At 37.8% G+C, this 21,665-nt stretch overlaps 1 protein-coding gene across 1 annotated transcript in view; it reads right to left on the reverse strand.

Moving 5' to 3' along the window:
* The window catches only part of ARHGEF33 (Rho guanine nucleotide exchange factor 33), a 74,745-nt gene that overhangs the window by 41,163 nt on the left and 11,917 nt on the right, over positions 1-21,665 (reverse strand). Inside the window, exons 3-4 of the mRNA XM_026018953.2 lie at positions 6,029-6,139; positions 4,397-4,446 (exon numbers count right to left, since the gene is read on the reverse strand). Coding sequence (XP_025874738.2) covers positions 4,397-4,446; positions 6,029-6,053 — 75 coding nt within the window. The 5' untranslated portion in view covers positions 6,054-6,139. The remainder of the gene's footprint in view (positions 1-4,396; positions 4,447-6,028; positions 6,140-21,665) is intronic.

Here is a 21,665-nt window from a genome sequence, read left to right on the forward strand (position 1 = left end):
TCTTAATATTAGTTCTCTTTATTAATCCCCAGAAATGCAATAACTTAATACAAAAAGTGGGCAGCAAGTCGTTTGAACAGTCAAGAGTAAATTTCCCAAATCTACTCCTCTACACTCCCTGCAAAAGTTGACCCTTCATGACATTCTTGCAGGGCATTATTGAAGCTGGTATGAGGCTTGTTGTGCCAGTTTATCTTATTGATCCCTGGATGCACCACAGGCCTAGCAGAATTCATTTCTCTGGTATTGGAAGACATTCCTCAATGGCAAAAAGAGACTGAGGCTCAAACAGGACTTACAAATTGCAGAAAACTTTCAACGACAGTTTTAATGATGAAACCTATTACTGTAGGACTGGTTCCCATAGTTTTTTAGTTAGGAGTCATTTTGGTCCATAACTCTTTTTCTTAAATGATTTTCATTAGAGAGAAAAAGAAAAAAGGAAAAATCACTTCAAATCTCCTTACTTTAATACAATTGCGAATGTTTTGGCATATTTCCTTCTGTTTTGTTCTGTGAAAGTAAGTGCAGACATTTATATAGTTGAAATCATACTACAGATATATTTTGATTCTGCCCCCCTTTTTTGCAAAACACTCTTATAAACCCTTTCTCATAGCCTTCAAAATTTTTTCTAAGTGTCTATTTTTAATGGTTGCTCAATATTCCAACCAATGGATGTGCCAGAGTTTATCCACTCATTCACTCTTCTTGGAAATTCATGTTGTTTATAATTTTTCAATATTATAACTAATGCTGATCTACAATACATTTTATTTAAATTTTTGTATGTGTTTCAAATTATTTCCTTAGGATAAATTCCTAAATATGAAATTACTGTGAGTTTAAGGATGTTGGGTAGTATTTGATCCAAAGGGCTAAATTAGTGTATTTAGAAAAACAAAATGCATAGAATATAAGTAATATAAATGGAGGAAACTGCAATGTTTACATTCCTACAAGCGAGCCAAAAACACAGTTGGAATTCACATCATTAGGCGAGAGTTGAGCTAGGACCAAGATGGTACAGTTGCCATATCTGTTGCCTTGATTGTAGGACCCCCACCACCACTTCTCATGTTAATGCAATCTTATTTTTAAAATCCATGTGCAAAAGGAAGAAATCAGTCTGAAGCAACCAATCTGACTCTGGAGAAGAAACTGGGTGAATTTTGAGAAGCTTATGTACAGTGGACCAAGGATGAGAGAAAATCAGGATAGACTTGGATTCAAATAAAAGGGAACATGAGCTAAGGCGCAATCAGTGTATCCACACACATTCAGTAGTTCTAGTAATAATTCTGGAGTGGGAGATGGTAGTGTTCATTCTCCTATTGGCTTTTGTGACCTGATTTGAGTCAATGTACCTTATTCACCAAGGAGGTCAAATCCATCCAAAGAACGGGGAGCCAGTTAGGGTTGTGAACATTTTAACACTTTAACTGTATTTTAACTAATAATTTTTGTAAAAGTTTCCACTAGGGGATCCCTGGGTGGCTCGGCAGTTTAGTGCCTGCCTTTGGCCCAGGGCGTGATCCTGGAGTCCCGGGATCGAGTCCCACATCCGGCTCCCTGCATGGAGCCTGCTTCTCCCTCTGCCTGTGTCTCTGCCTCTCTCTCTATCTCTCTCTGTGTTCTCATGAATGAATAAATAAAATCTTAAAAAAAAAAAAGTTTCCACTAATTTATACACACTCATCGGAATTAAGTATTATTATTTCATTATTCACTAATCAGATTGTCATAAGCTTCAAAAGTCTCAATTTTCTCTCCTATTTATTAGCTGTCTATAATTCTACTTTGGTAAATTGTCTGTATTTTTTGCCTACACTCTACTGAGGTCTTAGAAGTGTCTTTTTTTATTGACTTGTATTAACTATTTGTATATCATTAAACCCTTGTGGTATTTTTTGTAATAATTTTTCCATTTTGTTATAGGCCTTTGAATAGGTTGAAAATATATTGATATACATTGGGAAAATTTTTAATTGTGATGTGGGTGAAATCTCTAGGCCTTCCCTTTGTGATTTCTTCCAGTACTTTTTCACTTAGAAAGATGCTTCACATCCAGAGACTAGATAAATATTCACTAATGCTAAATTTTTATGGTTTGATTTTTAAATTTCTAGCCCTTTAATCCATTTTTGAGTTTATTTTGATTTGGGTATGAAGTAAGGATCTCTTCTTTTATTTTTTTCCTGAAGAAGAATCAGACAATTTTCCAAACATCATTTGACACCAGACTAAATGTCTACATCATATCTCTTGGCTCAAAGCAATATACACATCTTGCAGATACTTTCATTCATCCAACTAATATTTATTGAATATGTGTTATGTTCCAGGCACTGTACTTTATGCTGAGAATACAACAGAGAGCAAGATGTACTAAATCCCTGCCCTTGGAGCTTACATTCTAGAGAAGGAGACAGACAATAAAAATAAATAAATTAACAAGATAATATTTACTATAATATCAGGTCGGGATCTATAAAATAGATGGAAAGTGACTAACACATCACATTCTGCTTCAAGTTTCATATTTTGCTCTCCCTTTTTGGTATAGGTTGTACTCTATTATAGTTAACCTCTCCCTGCTTCCCTCCTTCCTCTTCCTCTTCTTCTTTCTTTACTTCTCCTTCATCTTCTTTTGGTTAAATGTTGCTTGGAGTAAACAGACTGGGGCTTAGGAAGCATGCTTTTAAAACAAGGATGGGGTTATAATCACAGCATCACAGAGGTCATAGAGACCAACTTCACTTCCACTCTTCATTTGTTCCACTGTGAACAGATGTACTTGGATTTGTGATACAATAAGAGAATGAGGCCACCCCCCACTGCTGCTATATTTAGCCAACATTCAGGGAGTGACCTACATAAAGTCTATAATAGACTTTAAATCATACCTAAGTTTAAAGACATACTCACAGTCATTCATATGCCATACACAAGTCAGATATGAACAGAGAGGAGGTGAGCAAGGAAGGCATTTGGAGGTCATGGATAAGTGTAGCATCAAATCAACACTGAGTGAAGACTCACTCTTACTTCCAGGCCTTTGTTCAAGCTGGTCCCTTTGCTTGAAACACCCTTCCCCATATCCACTTACCAAACGACCAATTTGTCCTTAAATGCCTGGTTCAAATCCTTCAGCCAATATTCATTCATCCCTCTGTTGTAATCCTTCCAACAGCCTACCTGTTTGAACTATTAATTGTATATGTTTTCCAGGTGGTGGACACTTAAAAATCAATTGCAAATATCTGTTGATTCTGTTATTTCTCATTAGGCCAAGCAGTTGGTTTTGTACACAGTAACTGCTCAATAAATACGTATTAAATTCAAATGAAGCTCTTTCCTCTACCCATTCCCACTGCTGGTTTTGGTCTAGGAGCAACATGATTACAAAAATGTTTTCATAATTCTGTGTTGGCTTGCCCTCATTGGCCCGCAGCAATGATCTATTGCATGATATATCTTGCAACTAGTTGTGAAAATATTCACTCTACTATCACTTAATCTCAACAAATCTAAATAACATTTCCCCTAAAACTCTCCACTCTTCTGGATTCCTGTAGCCCTTTACAGAAGACTACTCTTTATCCTAACGAAAGCTTAGAACTTTACCACCAACTTTGAAGTCACCCTTTCTCCCAGCCCATCAAGCCCTGTTGTTTCTTTCTCCCTCCTCCTGCAATCCAGAGAACAGTGCCCTAACTCTAGAGAGGAGCATGAATTTCCCTAGCCAGAGCTGCTTTTATACTACAAATTACATCAGAATTAACTCCCATGATTTTTAAGGACAGAATTTTACTTCAAATTTACATTTAGAAGATAGAAGCCAAACAAATACTGTTTAGAAAGCCAAAGCAGCCCCATGTGATCCTTGTTGCAAATGTATTTCAAAATGTTTTGCAGAATATGTATCTTCCTTGTACATTATTTCCATTGTTTAAAAGGAGCTTAAAATTTTTTCTATCACCATATTTGAACATTTGCAGTGTTAACTCCCTTTCAGTCCTCAATTCTCCCTGTTAAAGTAGGAAACAAACAAACAAAAACAGGTCTTGCTCTCTCCTTCACTCTCGTCTCTCGTGGAGATGGCATTATACAATGTAATGGCCATAGTGTTGGTGGTGACAGGCTAGAAAAGCAAAGTGGACGTGGAAGTGATAGTGCTATAATTTATAACCTGGATAAGCTGTTCTTCACTAAACAGTTTTTTCAAAAGTGCAACATGAGTGGCACTCTCTCCCCTGCCTATCTCAGAGTCCTGTTAAGTGAACAAACACAGTGAGAGATGTGTAAGCACTTGCAAGTGCTAGAAAATTTTATACACAAATGACAAGCATCATTATCACACAAGGAGTGTTCAAAACAATCTAATTGTCTTTACCTGGTAAATCTGTGTGGAAGGATTATTCATCGGCATATGTTCATTCTCTCCTGTAGGAAGAAAGAGCTCTGTTCAATGAATATAACTCACTCTGTCCCTGGCCTCTTCACACACAGAGGAAAAGGGGACTTAGAGGATCTTAAATCTGTGACTGCATGACAAGAAACCAACAATATAAGAACAAAACATAAGCTGGTGAGGGTGGTTTCTATATTCACATCCTAATGACCTAATCATTTCTACCTGATATAACTCTTGTAGTGAAAAGCAAAACAAAACAAAACAAAGAAACATGTTCTACCACAGTGGGAAAGTTTCTCAACCGAACTGAATGATTAATCATCATTAATCAACCAGAAGGGAATGTGCATGAAGGGTTTCCTTCATGTTCGTGGGGCTGACAGCAGTTTACTTGAGGGGGTAGTTCTATAACCAGGAAGGCTACACAAGACACCTGCCCCATCATCACTCTGCTGTTCTCAGGAAGCCTGCATAAAATGTCCTTGCCAAACTTCTAAGCTCTCGCCTCCTGTCACTGCCCAGATCAGTTAAGGGTAATCTTACTGTCTTCCTGGGCAAAAGGGTTGGTAGAAGGGAATTGTCAATGGAAAGATTCTGGGAAGAATGCAGGCAAAAAGAAAATAATATTAGAAACAACAGAGATTGCAAAACACAGGGCAAAGACAAAGGAAGTAGTAGGTTTATAAAAACCACTACAAACTAGGGAGAAAGATGGTTGGCTTAGAGTGTACCTTTCAGAATCAGATTGGCTGACCATGAATTCAAGACAATCCGTGTAAAACATACAGCTCATCCATATTTAGCTATATCTCCATTGTTGGAGAAATGGTCACATTGTATGAATCAAGCAATTTATAGATGAAAGTACTGGTTGCAAATATTTGGTTACATGGACACGTATATTGTTCTCTAAGACATGCTGTATAGAAAACCCTTCCTTAGAGGAAACACCCTCAGTGTATTAAGTTCATAAATAATATATAACCTCAGCCCAGAACTTATACAGATAGAAGGCTGTTCCTCTAAAATCTGGATGGTTTGAGATCACCAAAACTCCCCACACAAGCTTGGATAAAGATTATTTAGCTTATTTTACACTGTGTTCCAACAGCCTGGTATCATGGCAAGGACCAGAATGTGGGAACAGAGACCAGGCTCCCAGATCAAACTCTGACATTTTGTGATTGTAGCTTGACTTCTCTATGACTGTTTCCTTATCTGGAAATTGGAGGTGATAAACTATTTCTATATGGTTGATTCTATATGGCAAAGATGAAAAGAGAGAGCACTTATGTTTCTAGGCTAACCTAGAGGGTATTGGATGTTTCTTAGTTGAATCTGTATCTTGGCCTCATTCAGCAGGTTGTCCTGAAGCAAGTCCTAAAGTTATTGCCAAGAAAAATAAGATAACTACTCAGACCAAATTATATGTATAGCATTTCCTGTTTTTCTAGCACCGAGTTTGTGCTCTTCGTGGTCATTACAGGATGATAAGGAAATGAGAATAGTCAAGGTAACATATTATCATGTTTTGATACAATGGCAAGAGAACACTGAAACCTACATTTCTTACATCTCAAAATATAAAGCAAGACATAGGAAAAATCTAACCTTGCTTTGTTTTTGTCTTTTCCATGGTGACTGTTGCTTCTTTCCTCCAGCTGATTCTTCAACATTACATCTTCATTGTCCCTGGATCAGGCCACCCCTTCTTCTCTGGACCTGTCCAATGAAATCAAGAAGAAGGGATAGCAGGAAGAACTGGTGAAGTAACTGGACTTATTTTATGTGTTAACTTAAAATAATTGAAATGAACACAGCTATTAGAGGCAACTTGAGGTTTATGTAATTTCGGAAAAATATCAAGTTAATATTTAGTTTAAAAGTTAAAGGTGGGTCGCCTGGGTGGCTTAGCAGTTGAGCATCTGCCTTCAGCTCAGGGCATGATCCTGGAGTCCCAAGATTGAGTCCCACATCAGGCTTCCTGCGTGGAGCCTGCTTCTCCCTCTGCCTGTGTCACTACCATTCTCTCTGTATGTCTCATGAATAAATTCAATCTTAAAAAAAAAAAAAAAAGTTTAAGGTAAGGGATGCCTGGATGGCTCAGCAGTTGAGGATCCACCTTTGACTAGGATCGAGTCCCACATCGAGCTCCCTGCATGGAGCCTGCTTCTCCCTATGGCTACATCTCTGTCCCTCTCTCTCTCTCTCTCTCTCTCTCTCTCATGAATAAATAAGTAAAAACTTCAAAGAAAAAGTTAAAGATAAGTATTTTGTAAATAAATATGAAATTTATTACTTAAAATTACAGTGGTTTTTAATATGCTACATTCTTTTTCCAATCAAATCCATTAGTTTAGACCCATTAATTTTATTAACAGGTTCTGGTTTAGGAAAATCACCTTAAGTAGAAAAAACTTAAGCAAGTATGAAGGCAAATACATCTACTTCTATTTCATTACACAGTAAGTGCTTTGATGATGTCATTCCCACTTTCGGAGTCCGGTAGGCCACTTTAGACACAGGAGGTGTTATCAAATGTGTAGTGACCATTAGATATGAAGCTGCAAGTTCAGAATGCAATCTAATGAACAAATATAACTGTCAGTATTGTAGACGTTGGCCCTCCTTTTGGCCATCTAGAATTTTAACCCCTTCCAATGATGGGGGAATCCTCCCATCTTATGAAGTTTGATTAAACCTCTTGCTCTAGAGGCTGTAAGTGGCATGTTCTAGCCTCTCTTGCAGCTTATGCATAAAAGCCACATGACCTAGGATATGCCACCCAGATTTACTCACTCCAGTTGACACTGGAAGTTGCAGAAGGATTTCCTAGGACAGATATATTAGACATACTTAGTACTTTCTAAGAAACAGTTCCTAAAACAGCAGTGGCAGCAAGGGTGGTGGTGGTGACCATGATGTGGTACAGAGCTCAGGTAACTCCAAGTGCTGCTTGTGGTGCTTTCCTCACCAGAACAGCTGTACTCTATGATTTGGGGCATTGTTGCTGGCTGCATAATCCAGTCTTGTTCCCCAGTCTCCCAGAAATTCTATGAGCTGCCTTTCAACAAACTCCTTTGCTGCTGAAATCAGCCAGAGCTCTTTTTTGTTGGATGCAACTAAGAATCCTGATTGAAACTATCAAAATATATTAACACTATCCAAGATTGAGAAAACACAATAAAAAATGTGTTCATTGGCCTAGAAAGGACATATCTAATCTATAGTGACAAAATGCAGATCAGTAATTATGTAGGGTAGGAGGTGGGGCTTAACTGGGCAGAGGCACAAGGAACTTTTTAGAGTGATAGAAATGTTCTATTGCTTAATTGTGATAGTAGTTATACATGTGCATAAGTTTGTCAAAATTCATAAAATGTATGTTTTAATGGAATGCATTTTATTTGCTACATGTTATACCTCAAGAAATCAGAATTAAAACTTTTCATTCAGGAGTTTCTGGGTGGTACAGTCACTTAAGCATCCAACTCTTGGTTTCAACTCAGGTCATGATCTCAGGGTCATGAGATGGAGCCCGGAGTCAGCTCCACAGTCAGTGTAGAGTCTACTTGAGATTTTCTCTCCCTCTCCCTCGGCCCCTCCTACTCATACTGTCTCTCTCTCAAATAAATAAATCTTTTTAAAAAACAAAAACAACCTTTCATTCATATATTGAAGTCTGTAAAGCAAAATAATAAGTTGGCAGGGGCAAAAGGGTAAACGTTAATGAAAAAGCATTTTATCAACAGCTATATAATTATAAATGAGGGATATCAAGAAAGTCAATACTACTATATAGTCTTTGGAATCTTGTACATTTTTCAAGTGAGCATGAAAGTTACATCAAGGTTGGGCATTTTCTCTAGTTATCTGATTATCTTTTAGAGCTGATTTAAGTATTGCTCAAAGGAAAACTTTCTTCTCCTTAGCAATTGTTCATTTGTTTGATATCTAATGCATTCTATGATGTATGCAAATTAAATCACAGAATGTTAGAGCCAAAGGCCATGAGAAAATTATTTCATCCAGCTTCTTCATTTATAGGCTCAGCTGAGGCCTGGGGAGGGGAAGAAAATGACCTGCTCAAAGCCACACAGCTTTGAAAATTACTGTTAGAAGTGATGTCTATTACTGTTTAGAGGAGAAAAAAATCTTAAAATATGTAAAGCCATATTTTTATAGATAATTATTTCCTAGGGATTTAGTTATCTAATCTACAACTAATTAAAAACAAACTGAAAATACCTCTTATATGTCATAAATAATATCTAAATTTACACATTTTCAGAGTTAGGACATCATCAAGCTCACCTATCTACCTATGGTGATTGATTTCAAGACATGATAAAATGTGTGTGGTTAGTAGAAAGTGAATTAGAATTTTTATTTTATTTATTTGTATACAAAACCAACAAAACTACAATGGAAAAAATTTAGAAAATATAGAGGAAAAAACCAACTATAATGCCTCTACTTAAACAACCGCAATAATCATTTAGCTGTATTGCCTGCCAATCTTTCTTCTCTTGAATGTTTTACATGATTGGTTGGACCTACTTGCATCACTATTGCATTACCTACATTATATCATGTTTTACTTTCTTTTTATTTTATTTTTTATTTTTTTAAAGACTTTATTTATTCATGAGTGACAGAGAGAGAGACACACAGAGAGAGGCAGAGACACAGGCAGAGGGAAAAAGCAGGCTCCATGCAGGGAGCCTGACATGGGACTCGATCCTAGTCTCCAGGATCACACCCTGGGCCAAACGAAGGCGCTCGACCGCTGAGCCACCCAGGAGTCCCTTTACTTTCTTTTTAAAACTTAGATTCTTGGGGATCCCTGGGTGGCTCAGCGGTCGAGCGCCTGCCTTTGGCTCAGGGCATGACCCTGGAGTCCGGGCATCGAGTCCCTCGTCAGGCTCCCTGCATGGAGCCTGCTTCTCCTTCTGCCTGTGTCTCTGCCTTTCTCTATGTGTCTTTCATGAATAAATAAATAAAATCTTTTTTAAAAAATTGGATTCTTGGGACACCTGGGTGGTTCAGTGGTTGAGCGTCTGCTTGAATTCAGCTCACCTCATGATCCCGGGGTCCTGGAATCGAGTCCTGCAACAGTCCCCCTGCATGGAGCCTGCTTCTCCCTCTGCCTATGTCTCTCTGCCTTTTTCTGTGTATCTCTCATGAATAAATAAATTAAATCTTTTTTTAAAAAATCCCCTTTACAAAAAAATTGGATCCTTGTTAATCATGTTTTGTTTTTTTTTTAAGATTTTACTTATTTATTCATGAGAGACAGAGACAGAGACAGAGAGGCAGAGACACAGGCAGAGGGAGAAGCAGGCTCCATGCAGGGAGCCCGACGTGGGACTCGATCCCGGTTCTCCAGGATCACGCCCTGGGCTGAAGGCGGCGCTAAACCGCTGAGCCCCCCGGGCTGCGCACTCATGTTCTTATTGTGGCCATTTGAGCAGGGAGGAGGAGTGTTCCTCCCCAGTCCCATCCATGTTAGCAGTTTGCTAGTGTTCTTCCATTCCTTTCTCCATTCTCATATAATTGTATACACACACACATACACAGAACATACAAGTTATCATAGGTCCAAACTAGACCTCCCTGCATCTTATTTCTTTCACTTAATAATACATCGTGGCAATCTTTCCAAGTTAATTGGTGTAGATCCAATAAATTATTTTTATTTATTTTTATTCATTTTTTAAGATTATATTTATTTATTCATGACAGAGACAGAGAGGCAGAGACATAGGCGGAGGGAGAAGCAGGCTCCACTCAGGGAGCCCGACGCGGGACTCGATCCTGGGACCCCAGGATCACGCCCTGGGCCGAAGGCAAGCACCAAACCACTGAGCCACCCAGGGATCCCCAATAAATTATTTTTAATAGCTGTCTAGTATCTGAGGTACGGATGACCTATGTTAATCATTTCTGTATTGGCGTACATTCCCTCTATTTCCATTACTTTGCCACTGCAAACAATCCTATAACAACTTGGTACATAGAGCCTTACTCATTGGTGCTTTTAATTACCTGTGGTTTTAACAGATACAACTAGGCTGTTTCACAAAAGGACTGTAATTATTCTCATTTCCCCCAAGAATATTGCACGAGTACCTCTCCTGTATCCCAGCCTATAGTGGATCTTAACACTTTTTACTTCTTGCCAGTTAGGTGAGTGACAAGTGATAGCTCATTGCTATTTTTGCTGATTACTACTGCTACTGAGCATCACTACATATACTTACTGTACATTTAGAAATGCTGTTTTGGGATTACCTATTCCTCTGTTTTGCATATTTTTCCATTGGGTTATCTATCTTCTCTTTATCAATCAGTAAGAGTTTTCATATAATACAGGTTAGATTTTTATTTGTTGTGTGAATTTTGAATATTTTTCCCATTAATTTTTTTTTTGTCTTCTGACTTTATGGTCATTTTGGCTACTGAAATATTTTTCAATTTATGAAATCAAATAGATTTTTTCCCTTTTTACTTCTAGATTTCTTGCACTGCTTTAAAAGCTCTCTGAAGCCCCAATGTTTTATATCCATGTTTCCCTAAATTTTCTCCTAAAGCATTCAGTATTTTTAAGTGTTTAATTCATTTGGAACTTGTTATTATATGAAGTGTGAGGGCATGTTCAATCTTCTTTATCTTCCAGATGGATAGCCACTTGTACCTGCACCAGTCATTGCATAACCATCCTTTTCCTTCACAGAATTGAACATTATTTTTGTTACACATTAAATTCTCATATACACAGAGACCTTTTATGGGCCCTCTATTCCATTCCGATCTCTCTATGTCTATTCCCAAACCACAAATTATAGGTGTTCTCTGATATTTTAAAGATATTTGGTAAGGCGAGTCAACTATTATTTTTTATAATTTGTTTTATCTGATATTTATTTTACCATATGAATAAATGAACTCCAAGATTATTTTACCCATTACAAAAAAGATTGGGATTCTCACTGGAATTACATTAGGTTTATATATTAATTTGGAACAACTGATCTTTTTTTTTACATCAGATCTTGTCATCCAAGAGCATGTATGTTTTTTTCCATTTGACTGGATCTTGCTTAAGGTCTTTTGATCAGGAATGCCTGGGTAGCTCAGTGGTTGAGCGCCTCGCTTTGGCCCAGGGCGTGATCCTGGAATCCTGGAATCAAGCCCACATAGGGCTCCCTGCGTGGAGCCTGCTTCTCCCTCTGCCTGTGTCTCTGCCTCTCTCTCTCTCTCTCTCTCTCTCTCTCTCTGTGTGACTATTAAAAAAAAACAAACAAAAAACTATTTAAAAAAAAGTCTTTTGATCAGATTTTATTGTTTTCTTCTTAAAGATCCTGTACCATTCCTGTGAAATTTATTCTTCAGCGTTTTATAATTCTTATTGCTATTGTGAATGGCATTTTTCCAATTCCATTGCTAGCTGGTTTTTGTATCCTCTATTTTTTTTAAAGATTTTATTTATTCATTCATCTGCCCTGTATCCTCTATTTTTTATATTTATTTTACATTTGGCCACCTTAATAAATTCCTTTATTAATTACAAAAGATTTCTAAATGAGTATTTTTGGGGACACCTGGGTGGCTCAGTCATTTAAGTGTCCAACTCTTGATCTCACCTCAGGTCTTGATCTCAGGATTGTGAGTTAAAACCCAGAGTGGAGCCCTCTTTAAAAAGTAAAATAAATAAATGAGTATTTCTTGAGCTTCCTAGGTAATTTTTTTAAGTTTATTTTATTTTATTTTTTTAGTAATCTCTACCCCAAGCCTGGGTTAAGCTCAAGCCCAGAACCCCGAGATCAAGAGTCACACACTCTTCTGACTGAGCCAGCCAGGTACCTCCTTTCTAGGTGATTTTTATCCTTATTTTCATATATTTATACTGGCTATTTTGCTGTCACCATTGTATTTGTTAGAGCTTCCAGTATAGTGTTTAATAATAATGGTAATAGTGGACATCATTATCCATTTTCTGATTTTAATGTAAATGGCTTTAAGCATGATACTTGCTCTTTTTGGCAAATAATCTTTATCATATTTAAGTAATTTCTTTTTAGTTCTATTTTACTAAAATTTCTTATTAGGAATGCATATTATATTTTATTGGTCCTCTCAGTAGCTGTTGATAGAATTACTTCTTAAAAATTTATTATTATAATGAATTATGCTGATTCCTTGATATTGAGTCATCCTTACATTCTATAATATTTGCTTGGTCATAGGATATATCCCTTTTGATACACTGCTGGATTCTATTTGTTAATATTTAGACAATTTGCATCTATATTCATGAGTGATTTTGATCTGTGGAAGATTTATGTTTTTTATCTTTTACTCTTTTTTGGCATTAAGATTATGCTAGCTTCCTAAAATGAACTAGAAAGTTTTCAATCTTTTCCTATAATTTAGAAAAAATTCAATTAAATTGGAATTATCTGTCTTTAAAAGATAATAGAGCATAGCTATGAAACCATTTGGACCTAGTGCTTTTTAAGAAAAGGTAGACAGATTGGGCAGCTGAGTGGTTCAGTCATTGAGCATCTGCCTTTGGCCTCAGGTGGTGATCCGGAGGTTCTGGGATCAAGTCCCACATCAGGCTCCCCGCAGAGAGCCTGCTTCTCCTTCTGCCTATGTCTCTGCCTCTCTCTCTGTGTCTCTCATAAATATATCAATAAATAATATATTTTTAAAAAGTAGACATATCTTTAAACCTTTTTCAGTTTTCTCAAAGGTAATTGATCTCAATTTTTCTACTTAATTCTGTAATTTGTTTTCCTAGGAAACCATATATTTCCTTAAGTTTGTCAATGAATCCATCAATAGAGTTTAAGCATCTTTCCATGTATATAAAGAATAGTGGAGAGAGAAATCACATTTATTGAACAGCTGCTATGTGCCAAACACTATTGCTTCATATTTATTTATATTATCACATTTAATTGAATCCTCATATTGGTTCTGTTGAGCATGCATCATTATCCTCATTTTATAATGGGAATATTGAGGGTTGGGAAAATGAAGTGATAATATACCCAGGATCATGGATAAAAAATGGCAGAGGGAGCTGAATTAGAACTCAGGTCTCTGTGATTTCAGAATGCTGTTTTGTATCTTTCTCCAAATAGTTACACAATCATTATTTTTGTTACTGAAAAATAATTGTTTGAGGAAATGTGTCATTGTTTTCTTTCCTTCCCCCAATTATTCAACATTAGAACAGTTTTCTTCTTTTCACTATAATAAATAAACGTTAAAAGAAATATAGCTTTTTTTTCTTTTCGTATTTAAGACAGTTTTTCCTTAGGCAAGGTTTCCAGAAGAGAATTACTAGTGCAAATATTATGATCATATAAATGAGTAACATACATTGAAAGGCACATCTTAAAAGGGACAATAACAAGATTACATGGAAAAGTTGTATGACTTTTTCTGGAAAAAGCCTTACTACATTCTAAAATTCCCTTTGAGATCTTAGTCTTTTCTTCATTTTCTGTAGGAATCCCTCACTCTCTGAGCCCATTCTCTATCTGTCCTTCATTGTGCTGGAATCACTGCCTACCTTTGAATAACTAGCAGATGCTTTCCTCTCACCAAGTTAACGTGGCTTCTATATTTCCTCCTCAGTCTTCCTCCTATATTTCCATCTCTACAATAGCAGTCCTGGGCTCTAAACACACCCATGTGGGATTTGGCAGACCCTTGGAAAACACTGTTAAGTTTTTAGGAAAAGCCTGTTAGTTACTAAACCATGGCTGATTGTTATATAGAGCAATGGTTTTCTCTATATTCTTTGAAGCCTGTGGGGTTTTTTGAACCTGCCATGAAACAAGGAGAAAGCCACCAAGCTGTGGGCACCTGGACCCCCCCCTTTCCATCCCTTTCAACCAGAGTCTCCCTGTTCTTGTCTGATTAACAAACTGCAGCTTTTGGGGAAGGGTTTCCTTTTAAATTGATTGCTGCTGCTTAAAGACAAAGGTTCTAAAATTACTGCAATAAAATTATTACAATAGAGAAATAGGAATTAACCCAAGAAGTGATAGCCAGACTTTTATGAAATTAATTCAAATAATAAAGTTAATAATATTAATAAAGTTAATAGAAGCCTAAAGAATACCAAAAAAGATCTCCCGACCCTCCCCCAGACTGACCTAGAATGTATACCGCACACACACAAACACGCATAAGACCACAAAAACTAAGGATTGTCTTATTACTTTCCAATTACTGCTGTGACAGAAAAAGAAAGTTTGGCACTTCGGGGAATTGAAATTAATTGAAAGCAGACTTGAGTTAATTTCCATTTCGGTGTCCTTTATTGAATGGGTCTTTAGTGCACATTTCTAATTAGTAGAATGAGAACTTTTTATGTTGGGGGGAGGGTGATGAGGAAATATTCTACCCTGAAACTAAAGTAATTCATCAGGAAAAATCCTGCAAACGTTTTCAGGGAGGAAAATCTGTATGATCTTTGTGATCTGTCTGATCTTAGAAGAATGCTTTAAAAATATGGAAGGGGTTGTTTGATTTCTTCTCTAACTTGGAAGTGACATAGGTTTCACGATGTGACATATTTCATGACCTTGTTTGTATATATGTCATAGTTTGTACTTTCTCCGATGCTGTCTTACTAGATCATTACTGGGTCCCTTACTTCATCCCTCTGCAAGGCACTGTTATCATCTAGGTTATATGGAAGGAGACTGAAGCTCTGAACAATTAAGTATTTACTCAAAGTTACTTAAGAAGTAGCTCTAAGTAAGACCATTACTCTATTAGCTTAGATCTTTAAATAAACCACTTCATGTCACAGGATTTCAAAGCACTATAATATAAGGAACCACTTTTACTGTCATTAATGATGTGTTCCTTCCTATGTGGGCTCTGAGAGCCATCTGAACAAACAGGTTGAGTGGATTGGTAAAAGGAGAAAAGTTCTGACAGGTCTGATGAGACAGAGGGAGATTGAGAGAAAGAGAATAGAAAAAAAGAGGGATATAACCCCTAATTCAGAGGCTATGAAATATTACTTTAAAAATTTTATGTGTCATTTATTGCCAATAATTTTTAAAGCTAGATGAAATGGACAATTTTCTAGGAAAACATAAATTGCTGAGCTTTGTTTTAAAAACCGTACAAAGCCAGGGTCACCTGAGTGATTCAATTGGTTAAGAATCTGCCTTCAGCTCAGGTCCTGATCCCACATTGGATCTCTGCTCAGAGGTGAGCCTGCTTCTCCGTCTCCCTCTGCCTGCCACTCCCCCTGCTTGTGCTCTCTCTCTCTCAAATAAATAAAATCTTTTTAAAATTTTTTAAAAAATAAAAACCATAAAGTCAACAACAACTGTCTAGAGAAGATATTGAAAGAGGGATGTCAAATATCTACTTCTCCAATAAGAAATAACCTAGGATAATATCACAGGAAATTTCTGAAAATAGCAGTGACTATTATTTAATCTGTACCAGAGAATAGTATATATGTAAGTCACTATTTCCATCCTATGAGGTTCTGATACCGAATCTACTCTAGAATAGCCTAAATAAATAAATATACAAATATTCTGAATAAAATATCAGAAAGCAAAAATACAATAACATGAATTTATTCTAGAGCACAAAAATGGCTGGATGCTTATAAATCTATAATATAATTTATTAATCAACATAATGAAAGAAAACAAAGAACATGACATGACCCTTAGAAGCAAAATGATAGATAAAATAAATTTCACAATATATAGGCATGGATGCAAGTATTTAAAACAAGGATACCCCATGATAGTGTTATTTTTTTATTCCTGCTTCTAAAAATATAGATAACCAAATCATTCTTGAATATATAACAGCTTATGGTGACAAAAACAATACATTAAAGAATTAAAATATAGGGCCAGACAGCGCCCAAATTAAGCAGTCTTATTTTGATAATGGTCCTTGGTCCTCAAGTCAGACTCTTAATTGATTTTTTCCCATATATGGGTGTTGCTAGAAACAGGGCAGCCCCTGCCAACTGAACCAGGTCACAAAGCCATCATCATAGCCTTGGTTAACTGTCTGAATGCTAATCGCCTCACCAGACTGAGCAACATGGGAGCAGAGTGGGGTTTATTCGTCTTTGTGTCCCCAGCTCTTTGTGACATTCTGAGTTTGTCACCAACAAATGCTTGTGGAATTGAATTGAATTCCCATCCAGTACTACAAGAGAAACGTGCCTTCTAACACATGGTGCTTCACATAGGCAAAAAACAATTACTGGTAAATAGAAAGAGTTTAGCCTGGAGGTGGTTTTTGTGAGGGGGGAAAAAACCTATCAAGCAAAGTTTTAGTACCAGAAATATATCCCCTGTGCCCACCATGGGGCTTAAAGATCCGGCAATCTCCTAAGGAGTGGTCCCACACTAAAACTAAGTACAACTGATCCTTCACTATTGCCAGCAATCTGAGAGCTCCCAAAGCCAGTGAGAAAAGGAGCAACAAGTGGGCAACCCTGTATCTCAGGAGCACATAGAGGTTCTTTACATCAGAATACAGAATAACACGGGACACCTGGGTGGCTCAGCGGTTGAGCATATGCCTTCGGCTCGGGGGGTGATCCTGGGATCCAGGATCGAGTCCTACATTGGGCTCCCTGCCTCTGTCTGTGTGGAGCCTGCCTCTGTCTCTCTCATGAAAAAATAAATACCTTTAAAAAAAATACAGAAAAACAGATCTTTCTACTTCTACTCCACAGGCATATTCATGTTTATTTGTTTGTTTACATAATATCAGCCAGGATAGAGTAATTTGGTTGAGTTGTTTGCTATATGTCAACATCAATCGGAAAAAAAAAAAAAAAACAACACCAGTATGCTATCACACACACAAAAAAACAACCCAATGGTTAGAGATAATTATTTTAAAAATTAAAGTCAAAATTTAATTTATCATGTCATTTGAGACATCAAAACATATCACCAGTTTCAGAGCCTATTACTTCCAAGGGGTCTTCTGACTCATTTTATTGTCTGGCATACATAAATGTGCCAGAACCCAATTTTGTGAACCTAAATGCTATAGCATGGGTCTAGTCAGGAAGATGTGCTTGCTCTCTTTTCTTATCCTGGTTCTACTCATTTAATTTCAACCTTTCAAACAGGTTCTCTCTCTGGATTCATCTGAGTTGAAATTAAGAGCTTCTCCAAGACACTCTCCAAGAGGTGGAGAGTCCAGTGTTGCCCCAGTGCAAGGTAATACCTACTTCAAAGGAAGATGAAGTTATTGTCACTGTATTTTCACCGGGCTGGTCCTGAGTGGAGAGGCAGGAAGACAGTGAAGGGCAAGAAAGGCTCCTAAGAGAACCGTGGAGAAAGAGCCCTGAGCTTCAGCCCTAGGGATGACCCTAATTAGCAGAGGGGTCTATCAAAGTGGCAGACCTTAACTAGTCCTCAGGAAGTATGCTTCCCACTGAGGCAGAGGCAGCAGCAAGCCTCAGAAAAGCTGGATCATGTGGCTGAGTTAGTAGTACCTTGTGAAATAGATCATCAGTCACTAAAGCCTTTTTTAGGTGAGAGGGGAAACCAGGTTACTGCTGCCTCTCCTGGGAGACATTTCATAGTTCAGATAAAATGACATCCAATTTGGATCTGCCTTTGGCGCTTTCAGAACTGCTAGAAAGGAGAATAGTGTAAAATCCAATCCTCAGAATGACTGTAATTTCTCATTACCTCCCAGTGAACGAAGACTCCAGGAGTTGGAAATCACAGACAAACTCTGCAAATCTATATCCTCAGTTAGAAGAATAGCCTCACAGCTCATGCAGTGTTGACAGGGGTCAGCAATGTTCTCAGGCCACTAAGAAGCTACAACATTCTCGTTGCAGAACTGGTCTACCTACAAGCTGTATGCATTTGTACCTGAGGATCTCAATTCCTGCAGGTCCCCTGCCTTAAAACCCTCTGCACTCTTCCAACCCAAATCCCACTCAACCTCCAAAAGGCAGTTCATGTGTCATACTCTTCCTAAGCCTATCTTGGCCATTCTCCTCAACTGTCACCTATCCTCACTAAGGCAAGGGTCATCTTATAATCTGTTATTACTAGAGTCTAACAACATACTAACCTAAATAAAGAAATATTCAACATTTTTATTCATCAATGAAAAATGTAAATTCATCATTAGTTTGATTATTTCATCTCTAATTTCAGCCTATTTCCTGCATGGCCTTCCTAGAGTTAAGGTGTATCAAACCCAATCATGAGTAACTTCTTACCACTTCTTACCAATATCTGGTAAGTTTGGCACAAAGGCAAAAGGTCTAGAAATATCCTATCAAGAAATAAGAACACATTGGGACTAGTTTAGCTAAGAAGCTATATTCTGATTCCTAAATCTCTTGTTGCACTGTTTCAGTTTCCTTTTGGGAACAAGTTGGGACAGGAATAAGTAAATGAAACATAGAAGTTCTTCATCCTCTTGCCTCCAAACTGAATTACATGCTTCTCCCATCCCCGATTGTCAGATAGCAATCCTATTCTTCAGAACTTTTAAAAAATACATATGGAAACAGACTGAACAATCACACTTGACATCTATTCTAGGGCTGTTTAAAAATGATGTAAGGAAAATTATTCCTTGTGTAGATTATGCCCATTTCATCTTGTTCTGAGGTCATTTGGAAATAGCTCCCTTACCAAGGTCAGTCTAACAGGGGGTGCACACGTGCTATGCCACATCATTTCCTGCCTCTGATGGCATGTACTTCATGCTTTCATAGGCCCTCCATTTTGCTTTTTGGTAATTCAATCTGAACATTTTCACCAGGCATCCCCCTATAGATGGATGTAAAGATGTTCTCCGGTATCAAGATGGTAGTTCACCTGCTTACTGGCAGGGTCGGGACTGAGATGCAACCCTGATTTCTCACTCTACAGGGCCACAAGGAAGCCACGACCTCTTTCTGGCCTTCCATATTTTCATCTGTAATAGAAATAGGCTCTCAACTCTAAAATGCTGAGACTAGACTCTAGCAGGCTGTCTCCAAATATTACTCGGCAACATGGGGACATAGCAACCCACAGCCTCCCTTTCCCAGCCCACTCAGTCCCCTCAGCCTTCCATAACTGTTTTATTCAGTCTTAAAAACAAAAATGGAGACAAAAAAACAAAAAGCCACTGTACCCCAAACTGGATTTATGGTAAACAGTTCACAATTTCCCAATCCTGAATTCTTCCACTATGCAGTTTTAGCTTTTTTTTTTTTTTTTTTGTACTTAGGTCTTTATTTGGAAGGAAGGAAACAAAATCATCTTCAGATCTTTTGCTATTTTTTTCCTGCTAAATGAGCATCCTTGGTTGTTATATTCCTCTCTAAAGAATATTTTCACCTGACTGTTCCATGGTCACCTCAAATTCAAGCTGTTTAAATCTTGCAGGTCATGTTTAGCCTATTCCAGGCTCCCCCTTGGGAGTTCCCTAGCCCCGTCACCGGCTCAAGACCTCCGAATGAACTTCCTCTCCTCCTCCAATCCAGCAGTGAAATCCTTCCGAGTCTTTCTTTGTCATATTTCTTAAATTTCCCCTCTCTCTTTTCATTCTCTCTGTTTCAACACTGACTGCTATGTGCCTAAACATCTGTAGGAGCTTCCTAAGTAGTTTATCCAATGCTCTACACTGCTACTAGATTATATTCCTTTATTATTTTAAAGCTTTTATTTATTTATTTGATATATAGAGAGAGAGCATGCACATGAGTTGAGGGGAAGGGCAGAGGGAGAGTGATAAGTAGACTCCTTGATGAGCAGGGAGCCCACAAGTGGGGCTTAATCTTAGGACTCTGGGATCAAACCTGAGCCAAAGGCAGAATGGACTGAGCCACCCAGGTGCCCCTAGATTATTTTCCTTTGATCATTTCTTACTTCTGCTCAAAGACTCAAGTTATAAAGTATCATACATAAATTATTTTTTCTGGGTCCTCCACAATGTCCCTGACCTTTCTCTCCAACCTTGTTTCCAATATGTAGGAAGTATTCCAGCCTCCTGAGTTAATTAATCTTCATTCCTGCATTGTTTCTTCCTTTCTCTGCTGCCTGGTCTGCCCTCCTCCCCCTCCCCCAATTGTCAAATCCTTATTCCTTCCCTGAGGTCCAACTCAGGCTCTTTACCTCTGGAACTTCCTCCTTCAGTCCAATAGCAAGTTATTTCTCCTTTCTTGGAATATCTGTAGAATTCAATTGGAATCGGGGACCCCTGGGTGGCTCAGTGGTTTAGCGCCTGCCTTGGGCCCAGAGTGTGATCCTGGAGTCCCAGGATTGAGTCCTGCATTGGGCTCCCTGTATGGAGCCTGCTTCTCCCTCTGCCTGTGTCTCTGCCTTTCTCTCTATCTCTCATGAATAAATAAATAAAATCTTAAAAAAAAAAAAAAAAAGAATTCAGTTGGAACCTAAACCATGAGTTTCTACTGTTATTTATCTTACATAAATAATCTCATTTTCTAGGGCGCCTGGGTGTCTCAGTCAGTTAAGTGTCTGCCTTTGGCTGCAGTTATGATCCCAGAGTCCTGGGATTGCTGCCGCGGGTTCCATTATAAACTTCTTGAGAAAAGAGGCTATTTTTTTTCTACCTCTTACTATCCTTGGTGCTGACTCTATGTTCTTACATAGAGAAGAAGCTCAAAAAAAAGCTTGTTGAGTAAGATGATAAACCTGCTAAACACTGCAAGTGGCAACTATTTAGCACATAATCGAATGTGCTAATTAGGTGTAATTAATTATTAATAATTAAGTGGTTTAATGTTCTCTTACCTAAAAATCTAATAATCGGTAGTCATGAATGTAGAGACTGAGGGAGGAAGAATTTGGCTGGAAATGCTAAGGAGAAAGAATGAAAGGATTTAAGGTTCTATTTCAGCCCTAAAAGGTGTTCTCAGAGCTATAGGGTAGAAAGTAGGATAACCTACAGGGCACCTGAGTGGCTTAGTCGGTTAAGTGACTGACTCTTGATTTCGGCTCAGGTCATAGTCTCAGGGTCATGGGATTGAGCCCTATGTCAAGTCCCATGCTGGACCCTGCATCAGGCTTGGAGCCTACGAGATTCTCATTCTCTCCACCCCCGCTCTCTCTTTCTCCCTCTACTCCTTCCTCATCCTGCTGGTTCTCTCTCTAAAAAAAAAAAAAAAAAAAAAGTTAGTTAAAAAAAGTAGGATAATCATCAATGGCTTAGCCTATATATATATAAAATGCCAGTGTTT

Source organism: Vulpes vulpes, chromosome 8 (genome assembly GCF_048418805.1).
Source record: "Vulpes vulpes isolate BD-2025 chromosome 8, VulVul3, whole genome shotgun sequence".
NCBI lineage: Eukaryota > Metazoa > Chordata > Mammalia > Carnivora > Canidae > Vulpes > Vulpes vulpes.